This window comes from Mustela nigripes, chromosome 4 (assembly GCF_022355385.1).
Source record: "Mustela nigripes isolate SB6536 chromosome 4, MUSNIG.SB6536, whole genome shotgun sequence".
Taxonomy (NCBI): Eukaryota; Metazoa; Chordata; class Mammalia; order Carnivora; family Mustelidae; genus Mustela; species Mustela nigripes.
Window position 1 is genome coordinate 13,225,967 of NC_081560.1, and position 20,732 is coordinate 13,246,698.

General features: G+C 39.3%; 1 protein-coding gene across 1 annotated transcript in view; it reads left to right on the forward strand.

The window, feature by feature from the left end:
- BRAF (B-Raf proto-oncogene, serine/threonine kinase) overlaps window positions 1–9,480 on the forward strand; it is a 180,476-nt gene extending 170,996 nt beyond the window's left edge. Inside the window, exons 18-19 of the mRNA XM_059396263.1 lie at window positions 3,496–3,649; window positions 9,364–9,480. Coding sequence (XP_059252246.1) covers window positions 3,496–3,649; window positions 9,364–9,386 — 177 coding nt within the window. The 3' untranslated portion in view covers window positions 9,387–9,480. The remainder of the gene's footprint in view (window positions 1–3,495; window positions 3,650–9,363) is intronic.
- The last annotated feature ends 11,252 nt before the right edge of the window (window positions 9,481–20,732 follow it).

The following is a 20,732-nucleotide window of genomic DNA, read 5'->3' on the forward strand; positions in this document are numbered from 1 at the left end:
AAGTAATAATTGCCATTTTATAAATTAAAACTAAGTTTTTAAAATACTTCTAAGTTTATTTAAACATAATAAAATCATTACATGTTAACTTTTTATGAAAAAGAACAGTATTTTCCCAGACAACAGAATTAGTGAAAAGAATGGCATTGTTTTACCTTTTTTGCAAATCTCTGCAGAAGAAGACATCTGGATTCTCTGCATTCATTATGTTGCAGTGCAATATTTTACATCATTTAGCCTCTGAAATCTCCACTTAATACTTGTAAAATAATGACCATAAAAAAGGCAAATAATACCTTAGTGTTACTATGAAAATAGTTTTTCCACAGACTACACTTTGAGAACTGCTACCTGAATTCTTCCTGGTGGTAAAACAAATTCCAAGCATCCCTTTGATACCACGTCTTTTGGAGGAGCCAAAAATATCTTTATGTTTTCTTTTTTTTTTTTTTAAGATTTTATTTATTTATTTGACAGAGAGAGATTACAAGCAGGCAGAGAGGCAGGCAGAGAGAGAGAGAAGGAAGCAGGCTCCCCGCTGAGCAGAGAGCCCGATGTGGGTCTCAATCCCAGGACGCTGAGATCATGACCTGAGCTGAAGGCAGCGGCTCAACCCACTGAGCCACCCAGGCACCCCTCTTTATGTTTTCTATAAAAAGAAAGGGCACCTGTTGGTACTGTCTATCTTTCTCTGATTCTTGGAAAATTACCATTGCTTTTTATCTTTTCATGGTATAAGGCCAATGCCCTTAAGTTAACAATCTTTCATAAGCCTTAGAAACTGAAACTAAATACCTGAACAAGCTTGGAAAGTTTGGATTCTATAGATATTGTAATAGAAATTCAGTTTTTTATGATGCTTTTGAAGTTGTGGATAGCTCTACATAAATGGATCTTGATAAATCAGTACAGCTTTCAGGTGGGAAGAGCTGCCTCTAGTAATTACTCAGCTACCATAATTACTGAGTTGGTCTTTTGTGGACCTTAGTAATGCCTTTGAATACCCACTCCGAGCTGGCTCTTTTAGACAGAAGTCACTGCTACAGGAATGAGTGAATCTTTTATTCCTGTCTGAAGAATTAAAGATAGAATTTATAATTTTAACAAGTCTCTCATAGGCTTTCTCAGGGTGGGTAGATACATGTTTTAATATTGGAATTATATGTTACTACTTCTTTGAGGAAGAGTAGTTTTTTTTAACCCAGAAAACCACTGACTTAAGACTATGGAAGTAAAAGGACAGGTATTGTTGGCCAATATCAGCAGGACCCCGTACCACATTCTCTTCTTTAGAGTCCAGGTACTAGAGTTCCCTGTTTAACCTGCTTGATGTACATTAATAATGCAAATTATATTCAAAGGCCCACTTTTTTTTTAAGACTTTATTTTTTTAACTAATCTCTACACCCAACATGGGGCTCAGACTTAAAACCCTGAGATAAGAGTTGCATACTCTACTGACTGAGCCAGCCAGATGCCCCTATAGGCCCACTTTTTAAGTGGTATTAAAGGGGTTAAAATGTTTATATTTCTAAATGTATGTAACATTTTATTCTTTGCATGGTATCAGAAAATGAAATGCATATCTGAATTTTTGAGATTATTGAAGGCTACTCCTTTTAAGTATTATTTTTAATTTTTCATTATAAGATCTCTTTTCACACTGTATACACATTTCACATGCTAAACACAAATTTCAGATGGCTAAAGATTTATATGTAAAAAACTAAACTGAAAAATAAGTCATTTTTATAACCTTGAGGTAAGGAAGGCTTTCCTAATAAGCAGAGACAAAATCCAGAAGTAATAAAGGAAAACATAGCAAGTGTGACTCCATTAAAAGTTTTTAAACTTCTATATAATAAAAATAATATTGTAAGGTAAACACGAAAAATAATTGCAGCATGTATAACAAAATATAAATACTGATATTATCCAAAGGCCTCCTACAAATCAATAAGTAAAAAATAATAATAAATAGAAAATGAGCAAAGGATATGAACTGGTGATTCACAAAGAAATATAAATGCTGAATAAATTTAGGTTGTTTAAAGTTCTGTGACAGTCTGTAAAATGCATAGTGACAGTAAAATACATTTTGATTTTCTCTCTCAGACTGGCAACATCCAGCATTGGGAACAGTGTTGGGAAGTAAGGAAGAGCCCTCCTTATAAATTTTTTAACAGTGTTGTTGGGAATGTAAATTAGTTTGGCCTTTTGAAAGGACTTGGTAGAATTCATAACTTGAAATATATATACTTTTTGCACTGGCAATTCCACTCCTAAAAATGTATGTTATAGAACCTGCTTCCACAAGTGCTCAGAGATATCTATAGATAGATAGATAGATAGATAGATAGATATATTTTTTTTAAAGACTTACCATAATAGGAAAAATTAAAGACCTAAAGATCAGGGTAGCTGTCTAGATGGCATGGATATTAGTGAGGGGAAAGAAAAGCAATGCAGAAAAATATGTGTAGTATGATACCACTTTAAATGGTGATGAGGGTGGGGATGGGCTCTGTTTTCATATGTGCATGTTTATGCATAGGAAAGGTCCAGAAGAAAGTATAGACTCTTAAACAGTGGTTACCCCTGGAAGGTAGGACTTAAACTTTTTCTGTATTATTTGAATTTTTATTTGTGTGTTATGCTTGTAATTTAAAATGTTTTGTAACATTGCTTCTTTGCCTTATACTAATCATACAGATTACAGTTTAACTGTTTAAAAAGTTTTCATAGCTCAGAAAAATAATAATAGTAATGGCTGCTAAAGTTGTACTGAGTACTTAATATATGCCCGGCACTGTGCCAAGCCTTTTACATGTATGTCTCATGATTGTGAATGTCCATTATCATACTGTCTGCCTTAAAGAATCATAACCCATTTCTCTGTACCTCAAACTATGCGGAGTTTCTACATTTTGTGTACTGGTGTCTATTTGTAGTTTGCCTGTCTTCTCCACTCTTGAATTGTCACCTGTGACTTCTCACTCCTGTGTCACTAGCAGCCTGGGTCATTGGGGTCCTACTTTTAATTATGTACGTGGAAGACATTTCCCATTACTAAGTTTCTTAAAGAATGAGTTGCTCTGATGATTCTGTTGTGAAGTCATTAGTGCTTTACTGATAGACACTCCATCTTCTTCCCCAAAAGGACTGTGGTCTGTGAGAGGCATATCACTGGCTTAAATTTTTTTATTATTTACTGTTCCAAGGCTGGCAGATGATTTCAAATGTAAACAAAAGCTAACTATAGGTTACTTTCCCCATTCATTTTACAGAAATTAAAGCTCTAAGAGTTTGATCATTTACTTTTCTTTGTAAGGAAAAATGCCAGTTATTCAGTATTTTTTTAGACATTTAGGATAATACCAAAGTGTAAGATTTCAGGTGCTTTCTTATAAAGTATGATGAGAATTTTAAAGATTAATACCACCTAGATTTTCATTCTACTTTCTTTTTCTCTCTTTTTTTTTTTCTTTTTTTCAGATTCTCGCCTCTATTGAGCTGCTGGCCCGCTCATTGCCAAAAATTCACCGCAGTGCATCAGAACCCTCCTTGAATCGGGCTGGCTTCCAAACAGAGGATTTTAGTCTATATGCTTGTGCTTCTCCAAAAACACCCATCCAGGCAGGGGGATATGGTGCGTTTCCTGTCCACTGAAAGAAATTAAATGAGTGTGCCAGTAGAGGGGAGTAGGGACCAAGGAAATGAAGATATGTTTGCTTATATATTTGCTAAATTGATTAAGATCTTTTTTTAAAAAAAGATGAACCAAAGAATGTGTAGGTTTTTAAAAACTCGATAAAATTATTTCCCAATCTAAAATGTAAACTTAGCATTGGATTTTCAACATCCATGCATTTTATAAAATGCACAGACCTTGCTCAACATCTGCGGTGCCTCTTGCAGAGGGCTTACATCCTGTTCCAGATTTGTTTACTGGCTTATTCTAACTTTTAAACTTCATTTAAACTTTTCTCATGCACCTTTTGTTATTAGCTATCACATGTCCATCAGGGACTCCCAAGAGCAGCACATCCCTGTGCATGGATTTGCAGGTGGAAGGTGATAGTAGATTAGCCTGTGTTAGGCAAGGCAAGCCAAACAGATCTAATTGAAGAAGTCACTAGGATTGAATAAGTCACTTTTATTCTAAATATTTTTTCTGTAACTTTTTATTATAATTTGGAATATATGGTTGTCCTTTATTCCCTCGAAGCAATAGACTGACTTTCTTTTTATAAGCTGTGGGTACAGGTAACCAAGGTTACTGGTTACCTGAGGAGTGTCATGTTTGACATGAGCGATATGGTTGAACTTGAGGTTTTTAGTGGGCAAATGTTAAAAGTCAAAGTTCCTTGTAAATAATACTTCCCCATATATCAAGGATATCTTACACACATAGAAGTTGAATTTCTTACAAATGCATTATTTCCTCCTCCCCTACAAAAGCGTCACAGAATTCTGTGAGTAGTTTTGGCTTTGTCTGTTTAGATGTCTTTAGTTGCCAAATAACCAGGTAATGGACTTCTTAAAAATTATTATTACTTTAAATTATACTTACCTCTCATGATGCCTCTTTTAACAATCATGTTATCCATGTGTCATAAAATTTCTGTGCTCCTTCTGTTCTTATTAGGAGTAAAGGCTATTTTTTTTTTCTGGTTTTGTTTCTGTTTTTGTAGCCCACAGTATGAAATATTTGGTAGTGCTTTCTAATACTTAAATTTTCTTGTGTAGAAGATGATTGTACTGGGGCAGTCAGTGTATTCTTACTGTGAGCCAGAATCTTACTGGGAATCAGAAATGAAAGAAGCAGTATCAGTGTCATCTCGTCAAAGAGATGACCATCTCCACTTCAAAGTCAGTAGCAAAAGCCCAGCCTCTTAGATACATTTTCACTCAGTTTGGAACTGTGGTGGTTTTTAAATATAACTGACAGTTTGGGGTTATTTAGCCACATAGACATCTGTGTAAATACCATCCTTTGAGCCAATAAAGAAGAAAGTTGGGAAGACCTTAATGATAATTTAGTTTTTAAGTGCCATAGGTAAATTTCTAAAATACTTTATTAATTGGAATGGATGAGATTTCATCCAAGAAAACTTCTCAGTAGGAAGCATGGCATACTTTACGCCCCTCATTTGAGTAGTTTGAAGTAAGTAATGCCATTCATCTTCTGCAGAATTGATTCACGCCTTTTAATTAGGCAAGAGTAATGGAAAAGAACCCCTCTCGTGTTTTCAAAAAAAAAATTGAGAAAGGCATGAAAGAATGGAACATATTGGAAAACATTAAAGTGCTGAATTTCTAAATCCTCTAGTGATATTAAAGATAGGATTATTATTAATTACTAAATAGGGTTTTATTTATCACAAACTGAATAGCAAGCGTGTAGCTAATAGAGTTCTTACATTGGTCTGTGGAATGCCGAAAGGTTTGGGCATTTTAAGGCGCAAGAGTCAAAGGATCTTTTTCTTGATACAACTCTAGTGCAGTTCCCCACTGTACTCGTTTCACTCAGATTGTCCTTTCTGTGCTTACTCCTCTTTCTCGCCCCCCCTCAACAACTCCCCACACTGACCACTGGCCAGCCCCCCACTATCTGCATTTGACTCCTTTCCTTCTCCTTTGCCAGAGGGCATTGCTGAGCTCTTAGAACTGCTCAGAAAGTCATGTATGCCATCTCACATGTTCCAGTGTGCCTCCAGAGGATCACCTAGTAGTTTCCTGGCCAAACTGGGCCCACTGGAAGTGTTGGTGGAAGAACATGAACAGTCTGGCAGAGCGAGATGTTTAGGTAGCGCGGATGTGTTGAAGGAGGGAACAGTAGAAGACGTATGGTAGTCTCCCTTTCTGTTGTTTTTTTATACTGCATTTTAGATACATTCTTCAAATAAAGAAAAATATTTTCTAACTGTATGTAGAGTTAACCTCTCTAACTAGATAATTGAAACAGAAGGACATTCATTCTCTTGTGACTGACCGCTTTTACTGCTAAAACGTCAGCCCCCCAGATATTTTTATTAAAGTTGATTTCCTTTTTCAGCAGGAATCCTTTTTGTAAAATTTGTTTTACATTTTAGAATTTTTACTGGTCAGTGATGAGGACTACGATTTTTCTTCTTGACTTTAAGTAGTTTGGAATCACAGCATTTAATCAAATGCTTTAGGTTTTTTATTTTCAGATATTAAATATTGTACTAGTCATTGGCATACTAAAACATTAGTTAAGTTTTCCTCTTTAAATAGTGACCATTTAACACAGCAGCTTAAATGGCTGTCTCAGGTGAGTCACTCAATTTAAGGAAATGGGCTGCTTTTTTTTTTTAATATTATGAAATGGGTACTTCATGACTAAAACATTTTGTCAGTTACAGTCTTATTAGATTGAGAATTATTAAGCATTTCTAGAGCACTTTTTAAATTTTACTCAATATTTCATCTCTCCTACGGTAATTTCTCTTAAGAATTTAACAAATCCAGTGTGTCTGTGCCAGAATGTTTATCATATTTTTGAAACTTCCTGAAAAAATTGATTATACTGCCCCCCACATCTAAAATGGTGGTTGATTTCTGTGCAAATCAATTTTTCATAGCATATTTTATCTTTAAGAAGTATATAGCAAATTATATGTATTAACAGCCACTGAAATACGTTCAATCTGGGAATAAAAGATAGTTATGTAGTATCTTAAAATCCTTAGCTTTCAAATAAACAGATCTTGATATTTGAGGTACCTAAAATCACAGGCCCTTCCCACGTGTCCTCTACCTTAATCTTAAATAAAGTCACATGAAAAGTAGAACTTAGGGGGCGCCTGGGTGGCTCAGTGGGTTAAGCCGCTGCCTTCGGCTCAGGTCATGATCTCAGGGTTCTGGGATCGAGCCCCACATTGGGCTCTCTGCTCAGCGGGGAGCCTGCTTCCTCCTCTCTCTCTGCCTGCCTCTCTGCCTACTTGTGATCTCTCTCTCTCTCTCTCTCTGTCAAATAAATAAATAAATAAATAAATAAGTAGGACTTAGGTTATTCTCAACGAGGCAAGTAAAAAAAAAAGTTTCATCTTGGCCTTTGATTTTTCAGGCAGTAATTAAATTAGTAATACCGAGATTTCCAAAGTCACGTAGTGTTCTGGATATTCCACCTCAAATAATTCTTACCTCAAATAAAATTGGATAGGAGGTAGCATGATAATAGATAATTTTCAGATATGGAAGAAGGAATATGCTTTTTTCCCCAAAAGCAGATCCATTTCCTGTTATCCCCATCTTTACTTAAATTTCTCCATTATTTCAGGGACATATATAGAAAGAGTTTTTAATTTTATTGATCTGTAAGCTTTTGAGTTCTTTTTGTCTTTTTTTATTTCTGGACCTTCAGTCTGTTTAGGAAGTAAAAACTGCTTTCCTTTAGAAGCAGTAGACAATGGTAGGGTGATCTTCAGGGTTGGCTTCATTGGTGACTGATTTGGGGTTTCTTGGTAAGAGTTCATACTTTGGGAGGTTGTTTTGTGATTTTTTTTTTTTTAAGGCTAACATTTAAGTTTGTAGAATAGAACACTACAACAAAGTGAGGAGTGTCTAATTATCATAACTAGTGGAGAACATCTGAAGATTTTTTAAAGTTATTTTTTCATGTGGTATATACGATTTAACATAGAATTTTATCACTTTTGATATTCTCAGTTAATAGATTATTAAGATTTTGATATTCTCACTTAACAGAATAGCTGTTTTTTAAAATAAAGATTTCTCAGTAAATCCTATTTTCACATTGGCTTCCTTTAATGAGATTTAGATTCTGCAAGATTCAGTGATTGCTAATTAGAATGTTGAAAATTGCTCTAAAGAAATGTATTAAAATAGTGGAAAAAATAGCAACCTTCAAACCATAAGCAAAGGTAGTATAAATGTTTATAGATTTCTAGAGTCTTTGTTAACATAATAACCGTCTGTGATTTTGTGCTTCATGTTTGGCTCTCCGAGGTCTTAGTAATGTGGCTATGTTTTTTCCATCAATGCTATACTCCCTTCACAGTCCTTTTAATTTTTAAATATGAGAATAATTCTTTTACCCTTCTTTGATCTTTTGACTCACAATACCATGGTTACTTGCTTCGTAGAAGGAATGCTTTAGCTAGAAAGAGATAGTATCACTATCTGCAGTCCAGTTAGTAGTAATATCCAGAATGGGAAAACAAATGGGTTATTACTGAAAATTATTTAGGGGTGTATTCATTGTTGAGGACCCCCCCAACCCTGAACTTGCATTTTAATGAAGTGCCATTTTCTAGCTGTGAGATATCAGGCAAATTACCTCATATTCTAAACCCCCAGCTTGCTCCTCCATAAGTTGAGAGAAGTAATAGTACCTGCCTTACGGTTACGATGAGGCTTAGATGCAAACATATATAAAGCATGCAGTGAGGCACCTGGCAGGTAGCAGGCGTTCAGATAGTTACTAAGATAATCAGCCTGCGATCTGAGGGTTCAGTCAGCCCGTCATTAGCAATCTGTTGTTTGTTGGGACACACCAGTGTCCTCTAGTAGTCAGTTGGACTCCACTGGCAGAGAGTGGACAGGTCACTCCTAGATGAAAGTCTGTTCGCATCAGTGACTGGACCCACATCACAGACTCTTATTACGGAAGATGAATGTTCAGGCCGGCTATATTCTGATAGTTGTCGGTTACAAACCAACCCTCAGAAATTTTGTGCCCTGGAGTGCATGTAAGGGAAGGAACCAGCCCATAGTCACAAGTAGAAGATGTGAACAAAATGCTGGGTGAAACATAATGGCACAAAGCCCTCAAATTTAGGAAAGTTCAATGACACATACCCCCATGTAATTGTTTGGTGGTCTGAAAGGGGAAATGAACTAGAAAATGGATAGTCTAGATTTTCTTTCCTTCAATCAAATGTGTGATGTGGACAAATCATTTGACCTCTTAATTTTATCTTCTGCAAATAGGGGATAATTCCTGCTTCTTCCTTTCTGTTAGTGGCATTATAATAATGGAAATGAGTTGATAACTGGGGGGAAAGTATTCAAATCAACCTTACTATTTTATAATCTGTTTTTGAGAAATTTTGTTCATTGGAATAGTTTTCAGCATAGCATGTAAAATCCAACTGGGAAATTACCTGCAGACTCGATATTTAATTGATAGAACCGAAGCATATTCTACATATTATAAATTATGTATTTCAGCCATTTTTGCTTTTAAATTAGTGATGGTGTCACTAGATTTGTAATAGCGAGTCACCTTTCAGTGAGGTTTCAGTGAGGCTTGTCTAGGTCTCTAGGTTATTTGAGATAACTTTTTTAAAATTAGCTCTTGTCCTCCCTCTACAGGAGAATTTGCAGCCTTCAAGTAGCCACACCATCATGGCAACATCTCCTCTTATTTCTTAAGTCTTGTGTTCGTACAATTTGTTAACATCAAAACACAGTTCTGTTCCTCAAATCTTTTTTTAAAGATACAGAATTTTCAATGCATAAGCTGGTGTGGAACAGAATGGAATTTCCCATCCACCAAAAGAGGGAAGAATGTTTTAGGAACCAGAATTCTCTGCTGCCAGTGTTTCTTCTTCAACACAAATACCACGTGCATACAAGTCTGCCCACTCCCAGGAAGGAAGAGGAGAGAGCCTGAGTTCTGACCTTTTGACGGTCAGGCATGATGGAAAGAAACTGCTGCTACAGCTTGGGAGATTGGCTGTGGAGAGCCTGCCAGTCAGCTCTGCCCTTCTAACCGCCAGATCAGTGCGTGGCTGGTCACCTGACGGGGCAGCTGTAATCGCCAAGCATCGTTCTCTTTCCTGTTCTGGGATTTTGTCGTGGAGCTCTTTTCCCTAGTCACCACCGGTTCATTTCTGAGGGATGGAACAAAAATGCAGCATGGCCTTTCTGTGTGGTGCATGCCCAGTCTTTGACCAATTTCTATCAAGTGAAGCTCTTTTATTTAAATGGAGAATGAGAGGCAAGGAGGAGATACGATTTGGTGTAGAGGAAAAGGGAATGCTGCATCTTTTTCCTGACCTACTGGGTTTCTGGTCTTTGTCTCCTTGCTCACTGAGGGTGTCTGCCTAACCAAGCAGGCTGGAAAGTGCTGGCACACATTGCCTGCCTTTCTCACTGGGTCCAGCAATGAAGACAAGTGGTGGGGATTTTTTTTTTTCCTCCACAGTGTAGCAAGTTCTCAGGAAAATACAGTTGATATCTTCCTCCTAAGCTCTTCCAGTCATCAAGTACTTACGTGGCTACTTTGTCCAGGGCACAAAATGCCATGGCAGTATCTGATTCAGAGCCTACAAAACTGCTTGATAACAGTTTTGAATGTGTGAGACATTTATGTAATTTAAATGTAAGGTACAAGTCTTAATTTCTGAGTTTTCTTCTATTATATTTTTATTAAAAAGAAAATAATTTTCAGATTTAATTGAATTGGAATAAAAGAATACTTCCCACCAGAATTATATATCCTGGAAAATTGTATTTTTGTTATATAAACAACTTTTAAAGAAAGATCATTATCCTTTTCTCTACCTAAATATGGGGAGTCTTAGCATAATGACAGATATTTATAATTTTTAAATTAATGGTACTTGCTGGATCCACACTAACATCTTTGCTAATATCTCGTGTTTTCCTCCAACTTCCTCTACACTCCATCCTCCATCCTCTTTCCAGTCTCTTATCTAGAACGTGCAACCTAAAATAAAAATGGTGGTGTCTCCATTCATTCTCCTTCTTCCTTTTTTCCCAAGCCTGGTCTTCAAAAGGTTGGGTAATTTGGCAGCTGAGTTCCCCAGGTAGAGAATAGAGAAATTTTAGGTGTATTGGGACCGAGGGAAGGTGCGTGAAGCCTAACATCAGTTGTTTCTATAGAAAGAGTTGCTCTGGTATTAGAAACATCATTCTTTATTTTTGCCTAAGTGGAAGATAGAACCCAGTCGTAGCTTCCTTTGGCCTTGACTAAAGGGTGGCATAAATTGCAGTAGCGACAAAGTGACTCTGGACGTATTAATGACAAATACCTCCCTTATCATGAGGCTTAGCATCTCTTGCCAGGATTTAGGAATGTAAATCAAATCAAATGTACTTAGCCCAACCAAGCTATGTAGCCAAGATCGTAAAGAAATTAGGGCCCATAAAATAAATCAGGGAATTCGAAGCTGTTAAAGATTTCAGATTGTAATTGATCCCACCGTCTGTCAGCCTCTTACGCTCACTGCCATTACATGCTTTTTGCTAAAATACCTGTATTCAGAGGAAGGCCTACTGAAAATTCCAAAGCCCTGGGAGAGGTTGTCCTCGTAAAATGGAAAATACCCTGAAGTTAATGAGTTTGAAAACCAGTGTGTTCTGAAGTCCCGTGAGAGCAGAGCAGCGTCTTACAAAATTCAGAAATTGTGAAGATTCGTACTGATTGAAGAGCATCTTGTGTGCTTAATGCTGCTTCTCTTTTAAAAGCGTCATTTTTCTTTTTAAATACATGCCCAGACAGACATGCTTTTCAACTGGCTTTTGTGTTCCTCTTGCCGAGATTGGAGAGAGCTCGGAGAGAGCTCGGTTTGAGCAGGAGGCGGATCCTGCAGAGTAGCTGGCGCCTACTGTCGGGGCCGCCCGGGGCGGGGTGGAGGGGGCAGGAGACCGCACGGGTGCCAGTGAGGAGGAGGCATAGTGCCAGAAGGGCCACACACTGTCCACTTCCAGCCTCTTTAGGTTGCTGTCTCACTTGAAAAGGGGGAGCAGACTTGGTCTCAAATGAAGCTGTGCCCAGTCAGAAGCCAGGCTCAGGGTCTTCTTGGGAGATTTTTATAGAGCCCTTTAAAAATAAAAATAAAATTCTTGTATTTCTCATCCCTTTTTTCCATTAAATAGTTTTTTCTCTAGTTTACAATGACATGATCAAGGGGTTTCCTCTTACTTTTTGATGCTTAGACTACAGATAGACTTGAGCTCCTAGAAGGTACAAGGAAGAACTCCTTGTTTGTGCAAAGCACTTTATGAATCATTTGTACAGATAGTGTGCGGCTGCTTCGCGGATGATCCTGTAAGGTTGGAGTTCCCTGTCTTTTCCTTAAAGTGGCTGCAGTGCCTTCTATAGTGTATTTTCTTTTGGGTAAGAAGAGGTAAAGCCTTCTGAAAAATTTGAGAGCAGACATAAAAGATTGTCTCAAAATACGTAGTATTCCCAGTGGGCTTTTTTGTCATCAAACTAGAGTTTACGGTCTAGTACTTTTGCCACTGAAATAACATGGACCAAAAAGTAGTTTATAAAAGAGATTGTGAATAGAAAATCCAGTGTGCTCATTTGTACTTCTGTGCACCTTAAAAGAAGATTCTGACTAGCTGTCAATTCTGGTTTCTGATCATCCAGTCCCCGCTTGCACTTAACAATCTGGTAGGATATACTGGGGCAGCCTAAAAGATAAAATGCCATATAACATACCTGTTATATGTTATACGTATGTTGGTATTGGGAGAGGAAGAGCATTACAGTTATAAAGAGGCGATCAGGACTTCAGCACTGTCCACCGGAAACTCTGTAAATACTTCCCAGATTCTCCTCCGGTGCGGTCCTAGCTCTCTCGGCACCCGGTGTTCTCTTTCGGTCCGCAGCCGGTGCTGGAGCTGCTGCCCCCGCTCCCAGGACCTCACCTACCCCTCCTGTGCGCTCGCTCCCCAGCCTTGTGCCAACCCCATCTGGCTTTAGTTGGAAGCACATTGCAGGGTTCAGGTGACCTCTTCAAAATACTACCTCCTCAGAATGAGGTAATGAATAGTTAATTATTTTAAAATATGAAAAGTCAGGAGCACTAGAACATGAAGAGGATTTAAGATGTTATCTTTGATGTGTACTTGTACTTGAGCCCTCTTATTTTGTCTTAAAGGGCATCATGCATTTCAGCAGTAGTGCCGAAGTAGGTAGCTCTGAGTTTCTGAATGTTGTTGCAAGTGGTGCCAGCATCTGGTTTGGGGTACGTTTCAGAATCTTCACCTTAAGTCAGCTGCATGAAATTAAGTAGTTACGGTAACAGTTCACTAACAGTGATAGAATTTTAGTCTTCAGTAGGCTTGGCAGGACCATCTTCCTGATGAGTTAGTTGTAGCTCCATCACGTGCACAGACACTCCCATCGAGAGCCTGCCCAGCTAAGAGGGTAGGATGATGGCACGTGATTCTCTTCTTTGTCCAAGTTGGCATTATTAGCGCTAGAAAATCTGCACCTTGGGACTAGCGAATTACAACCATTAGGCTATTTTAAAAAAACAAACAGAAAAAGTAACCTGACATGGAAAGTTTACTGTGAGCGTAAACAGCAAATCGCTTACAGGTCAGACATTGACATGTATAGGCGAGGCTCTAGAAGAATACCTTGACAATTTGCCAAATGATCTTTACTGTGCCTTCAACATGCAATAAAAAAAAAATTTAAAAAAAAAGCTTAAATTTTAGCAGAAATCAGTGATTTGCAAAGAGAGCAGCCACTCTGGTCCAACTCAGCTGTGTTAATATTTTTTAGAGTGCAATTTAGACTGCAGAGACAAATGCACTAAAGGGTATTATAGCCAAAATTACATTTAAAAAAAATGAGAAAACACACAAGTAAATTTTCAGTGAACAAAATTATTTTTTTAAAGCACACAATCCCTAGTAGAGTCAGATATATTTATCACATAGAGCAACTAGGTTGAAAATTACAGTTCAGTGACATTTCTAGAGAAACTTTTTCTACTCCAATAGGTTCTTCAAAGCATGGAATTTTTATATAATAGAAATGTTTGACAGACATTTTAAAGAATTGCTGTAGTTTGGGGGGTCAGAAGTACCATATGCTGGGCAGCAAATACTTCTTAAAGAGTGAGAAGGAAGAAACTAATGTAGAGGACAGAATTGGATTTTATCAAGAGTACTGCTGCGAAACTCAACTGATTTTTTTCAGAGTCTAAAATGTAAACTTGCCTCCCAGGACGTGTTTACAAAATAAGTGGGGCTGTCCTGCTAATGCTGGTTCAGGGTGCTCTGGAGACCAGATGTGGTCTCTGGGGCCCCTTTGGGGGTGGGGCATTGGAATGTTAATGACGTGGCTGGTGGGTGTGACCTGAACACACTCCATGGTGTGCTTTTTGTATCTCGTTGGCATTTCTTGCCACCCCAGGGAAGGGCAGGGTACTGTCTTCAGCAAGTTCTCTACATGTTTTTCTGCGTTGTATTGCTGACGCCCATAGGTTGGTGCACACCCTAGGAGGACAGCAGCATCTCTGCCTGATTCATATATTGGCCAGAGGAGAATTCATGAAGGGGCCAGTGTATTGCTAGCTCTGGTAGAATTGAAAACACTGGTAAGATTTTTGTTTTATCAGCACACTAGAGAGTAAGCTCTTTGTTGTTTTCAGATAGCTTATTTTCACTTCTGTTCAGGCAAAGACAATGAAGTTGAAATTTAGTCCTAAATTTTGCCAGTGGTGGAAAGGGTAATTAATGGTTTCTATCAGGATTTTTAAGGTAAAGGAGGACAGAATCGTTAAGTCTTAAAATTTTAAAATCTTAAGATTTTTATCTTAAGATCTTAAATCTTAGAAAGTAAGGTTAACAGTGCTTTAACGTGCATATGGATGGTTCGTCCTCACCTCAAAGTGATTATGTAGATCTTTTATTTCAACATCCACAACTCAAGCTGTTAATTTTTAGTCCTTTTTTAATTTAATTTTTTTACCCTTTGACTCCCTTTACCCAACTGTTAGTTTTATTAATTACTAAATTAGTTTTATTAAAATGTTTAATTTTATTAAAATATATAATTTTATTTAACAAAATTCTGTTTTGACTAATTACAGTGATATAACCAGTTGTGTGTGAGGACACAGCCAGTGTATCTTTGTGTGTGTGTGTGTGTGTGTGTGTTTGAGTTTGAGTTTGAGGAGTTTGTTTTTTAAGAATTCTGTAGATTGATGTACTCTTGGCAAACAACTATAATCTGTTTATTTGTGTTAGTATCAAAAACAAGACTTGTGCGAACCATCTGCTGGTCTCAGGCAGGCTGAGCTCCCTGTCCCGCACTCCTGATCAGCTAGCTGTCCTCACGGTGTGTAGCTGTCCTCACGGTGTGCAGGGAACTGGGAAGGAAGTTGGCTAAAGAGATGCAGCAGGGAAGGGCTCCGTTTACAGGGGTGGGGATGGGGGATTGTAAGTTGCTTAGTACAAGTTTTGTGTTGAAAAGTATTCTGTGTTGCATTTGTGTGTTAAGCCTTTTTTTAACCCACATGTATCTTGGTGGAAGAAACTTCAGACTAGCGTAAGCAACAAAGCTCACAGAGTAGGCACAAATGTAGAGAAAGTGGACCAAAATGGGAGGTGGGAGGGTGTGGGCGGAAGTCTGGGGCTAGGGGGAAATTGATGTGACAGTGGGAAATAAACTATAATTATCTGAAATAAAATGTAAGAGTGCAATAAGTGTGCTTTTTATTCTAAGCTGTGAACAGTTAAAAAAAAAAAATTCCTTCCTAATACATTTGTATATGTTCCATAGCTGATTAAAACCAGCTATGTAAACATATAATGCCTTTTTATCATGTTAATTACCGACATAAGTGGCTAAGCTTTATGTCTTATTTATCTTCATGTTGTATTAGTTTACATATGGAGTGCGCGTGTGTGGGTGTCTGTGTCTGTGTGTGTGCTCTCCCCTTTCCCTCTTTCATTTGGAAACGCGTTCATTGGCTCCTCTGCTCTTCCTTTGGCCATGCCCCAGGTTATGGTCTTGATTTGGCCTTCGTGATGGACTCTTATCACAGTGGTATGTTTTTGTGGTGAGCTCATTTGTTGATTGTACCCTCTGACCCTTTCCTCCCTCAGCAGTGGCCTTCTTAGGAGCACACAGCTGATCGGGGATTGAAATTTGACCGTTCCTCAACCTGTGTCCCTTTGAATCCTGGTTCAGTATTTAGGATTGCTCTTTGGTTTAAACCAAGAAAAAGGAAAACACCCCCCTTTTCATTTACTTCTTGGTTTGAGGACAACTCTTGAAAGGGAAATCCTTTGTGTTTAACCGCAGTGAATTAATGGCTCCTGGTTTCCCACTCCAAACCTAACGGCGATTCGCATACACATTCCTCTCTCTCTTGCTGCCAAAGGTTTGGGTTTAGTCCACTTCAGTTCCACTCAAGCATTGAAAAGGTTCTCATGGAGTCTGGGGTGTGCCCAGTGAAAAAAAAAAATGGGGACTTTTAAATTGTCCAGAGACCTCTTTATACCTGCTTTGCAAAAATTACAATGGAGTAACTATTTTTAAAGCTTATTTTTCAATTCATAAAAAAAAGACATTTATTTTCAGTCAAATGGATGATGTCTCCCTGTTGTCCCTTAATCCTCAATGTTTGCTTGAATCTTTTTTTTTTTTTTTTAATTCCCCATACCCACTTCTTGATACTTTGGTTCTTTCCTGCTCAGGTCCCTTCATTTGTACTTTGGAGTTTTTCTCATGTAAATTTGTACAATGGAAAATATTGTTCAGTTTGGATAGAAAGCATGGAGAATTTAAAAAAAAAAACAAATTCAGATTGAAGAGATTTATTTCTGTGTAAAGTTATTTAAAAACTCTGTATTATATAAAAGGCAAAAAGTTCTATGTACTTGATGTGAATATGCGAATACTGCTATAATAAAGATTGACTGCATGGAGAAGTCTTTATCAAGATTCTTTTTCTATTACTATCACACTGGTTCTGACAGTTCTTCCAGGCAATACAGAGACTGAGAAATGTGCCTTTTGTTTCATGTCAGTTATGGCTGGGTGGGTAGAAGTTACTTGTATGAAAACTTATTTGTAGCAATTGTTCCAGGTAAACACCTGCTACCTGGTACCAGCTGTACTCCCGTGGTGGGGACAGCCTCTGTCCAGTGTTGGACACTGGGACCTGACTGCTCCCCTGCAGTGGCTCTGTTGAAGTGTGTGCAGTAACTGAGTCATTAAAGTTCAGAGTCTAGTCTGGAGGGGCCCCTGGGTGGCTCCGTTAGCCTCTGCCTTCAGCTCAGGTCCTGTAGGATCAAGGCCTGCTTCCTGCTCCCTGCTCAGCAGGAAGCACCCCTCTGCCTCTCCCACCTCCCCAACCTGTGTTACCCTCTCTCACTGTCTCTGTCAAATAAGTAAAATCTTAAAAAAAAAGAGAGAGAGAGAGTCTAACTGGAGAAGTTCCCCTGAAAATGGTCTTTCAATTTTTTTTTTTTTTGGACACAAATTTCCAATACATTTTCTGTGGGAACACAGAATGTACACAGATATAGATAGATAGATAGATAGATTTGAAACTGCATTGTGTTTTACACTTTTTTTTTTTTTAAACAATGCTGGTTACCCCAGTGAGTTGATTTTGTGCATGTGCTTTCATGACCTCGAGTTTGAAAGCACCTAGAATAACTTCAAGCTATGTCAGGTAACTGGTCTGTTACCAGAAGAGAAGTAAACCATTTCATCTTATTTTAGATTTTATTTATTTGATAGAGCACAAGTAGGTAAAGCAGGAAGCAGAGGGAGAGAGAGAAGCAGGCTCCCAGCTGAGCAAGGAAACCGATTCAGAGCTCGATCCCAGGACCTTGGGATCATGACCTGAGCCAAAGGCATCCGCTTAACCATTTGAGCCACCCAGGCACCCCAAGAAGTAAACCATTTTCAAGCTTCACCAGGAAACCTTATGTCCAAGAACTATAGGAAGAAACAGAAAAGTCTTCAGGATGGCACATGATTTGAGGCACCTGGTTTCTGGCCTTCATGCCCCTCCAACTAATCATCAAGTTCTGTGGAGGCAAGAATTTTCTCTGAACTATAGATTTCTCATGTAAAAAATATAATTCTGTAATACATTATACAAGCTTTTTTTTAAAGAAACTCTTTTTTAAATAAAGTTCATACATGATTGGGGCCTTATTTTTTAAGAATTTATTACTCCACAAGGTTTTCCTTAAAATTTAGTCCAGAAGATGAATGCTTTTGGTTACCGTGATAAAATTTTATTATAAAGCACTCTATCTTACTAGTTTTGAAATTTTACCAGGGGCCGTGACCATTGGACCTGATGTGTGGGTTATATAGTTCTCCAAGGCTCATAAAATGTTAGTGCAGAAGGAATCTTTAAGGATATTCTGGTCCAAGTCCCTTCACCGTCAGTTACTGACTAGGATTCCCCAGGGATGACTCCCCTAGGTTCACGTAGCCAAGACTCAGGACCTGTTTCCAACAGCAGTAGTATGCGCTGTGGGTGTCGCGGCCAGCACGAGACGAATCGACCAGGGCAACCCTGGGGGCTAAGAGGATGAGGAAAAAAGTTACGAGACAAAGAGATGATGGCAGGAGGGACACTGAAGGTGATGTCCGACAGTGCCAAATTCACTCCACATCTTACAAGCACTTATAAGGCAGACCAGAATAGAAAGAGCATTACATCAGTACGTAGTCAGATGACCAAGTTTACATGAACTACAAGCAAACCGCGTGATGCCAGGTAGTTTCGGCTAAAGCCATTAGCAAGACAATCAACCAGGGAGTGGATCTTGGGAGGGACAGAACAACAAGGGCTAAGAACTCAGGACCCTGGCCACTTTGTTCCCTACTGCAGGGAGAGTGTGTGGGAAGTCACGTAGGCGAGCGCACGACACAGCACAGACCCTTTCTCAGTGCACTCAACTTTTCCATCCTTAACCTTGTCAAGGTGTCCGGACTTTGAAGGAGACACAAGTCAGGGCCTGGTTTGGTCCTTGACTCCAACGGTGCCGTGGCCTCCAACATATGGGTTTATTATATATAAACTATGTATTTTATTTATATATATACACTTAAATAAAGATACGGTTGTTATAGTTGTAATGGCTATAACAAAATTTGGAAAGAAATGGGTGTTGTGCCAGGTCTCCTCCACTGGCCTCTGCTGTCTTGGCCATTTGGGCAAAGCCCCTCCTGGGCAGGGGATAGAAGGCAGAGGCCTGGCTGCTGAGGCAAGTCGGCGGTAGCTCAGGCCGCCCCGGTTTCCTCCACTCCTTGCTGTGGCCACACTGACGCTTCCGATGTGGTGGTGGCAGCAGGCAATCAGGTTGGCCTCTTGCATGGACTAGTCCTCGGGCAGGCGGAACGGAGCTGATCCCGCTACCTTCCTGTAGCGCGCACACAACCAGGGGTTCCCCACACGGTGCCTCCCCTGTTATTTGCACTCGAGGTTCCATAGGAAACTAATGGTTAGAAATCTGTGTTAAAATTTGACACTTGATTTGATGCCATCAGTCATTTCTTCGCCACCTGCCTTTCCATTTGTGAGGGCCACACCCTGACTCCCTGGGAGCACAAGAGCCCCTCGGTGCCGGCCCTGCCACTGCTGGAGTATCTGTTCGCAGGCTTCTCGGGGCTTTGGACACAAGTCAGCCTGGGATTCAGGGGTCACCATAAACTTGGCTTAGACCGGTGGTCTAGAAAGAGCAGCTGCTTCCATTTAGAATTATTTCCTTCATAGCAGATGTGGTTCTAAGGGCTTTGTGTGCCAACACATTTAATCGAATCCCTTTTACAAATCAGGAAGTTAAAAGCTCTGGGCCGGTTCTGCAGACGGAAGGCTGCGTCCCAGCGGCAGGTAGCAGAATCAGCCTCGAGCAACCACTCTGTACACAGGCCGGAATAAGAGAAAGCGGTGTCACAGGTACGTGCGGTTTCACACAACTTCTGGATTCCACACTCACACGGGCGTGTACTCTAGGTCACGGTGTGAAATGATCTGTGAGCAGGTTATGATCAAAATTACATATGCTGGACTGACTCTCCGATAATCTGACTCCGCCTACAGCCAGCCAGCCAGGATCTGAGCCTCAGCACCCCCCGTATGACCCTGGGCAAGTCACCTGGCTATGGTTCAGTGTCCTTATCTGTAAAACGGAAAGAATGTGCTCTTATATATAAGAACGCATGCGGGACGCCTGGGTGGCTCAGTCAGTCGGTTGGGCATGTCCTTTGGCTCAGGTCATGATCCTGGGGTCATGGGATCGAGTCCCACATCAGGCTCTCTGCTCAGCAGGGAGCCTGCTTCCCTTCCTCTCTCTCTGCCTGCTTGTGCTCTCTGTCAAATGGATAAATAAAACATCTAAAAAAAAAAAAGAAGAATTAACACATGCAAAGTTTTTACCACAGTGCCTGGACCACAGTAAGCCTAGAGTTTCCTCTGTTCAACTGTATGTAACCGCCAATCAAACGTACCGATCTCTTTGGGACCCTCTTCCACTTCATTTTCCTGTCAGCTGCACAGCTGACCCTTGAACACGGTTTGAACTGTGCTAGTCCACTTATACGTGACTGTTCTCAATAAATACAGTCCTATAAATGTATTTCCTGTTTCTCAGGATTTTAATTTTTTTTCTCTAGCTTTAAGAATACAGTATATACAGTATATAGGGGGTGCCTGAGTGGCTCAGTGGGTTAAAGCCTCTGCCTTTGGCTCAGGTCATGATCTCAGGGTCCTGGGATTGAGCCCCACATCGGGCTCTTCTCAGCAGGGAGCCTGCTTTCCCCTCTCTCTCTGCCTACTTGTGATCTTTCTCTGTGGGTCAAATAAATAAATGAATAAAATCTTAAAAAAAAAAAAAAAAGAAAGAAAGAAAGAAAAGAAAAGATAAAAGGGGAATATCCTATTTCACCCATACCTCCCATTCCTCCAGCCCAAAGAAATCCTAGTTAGACATGC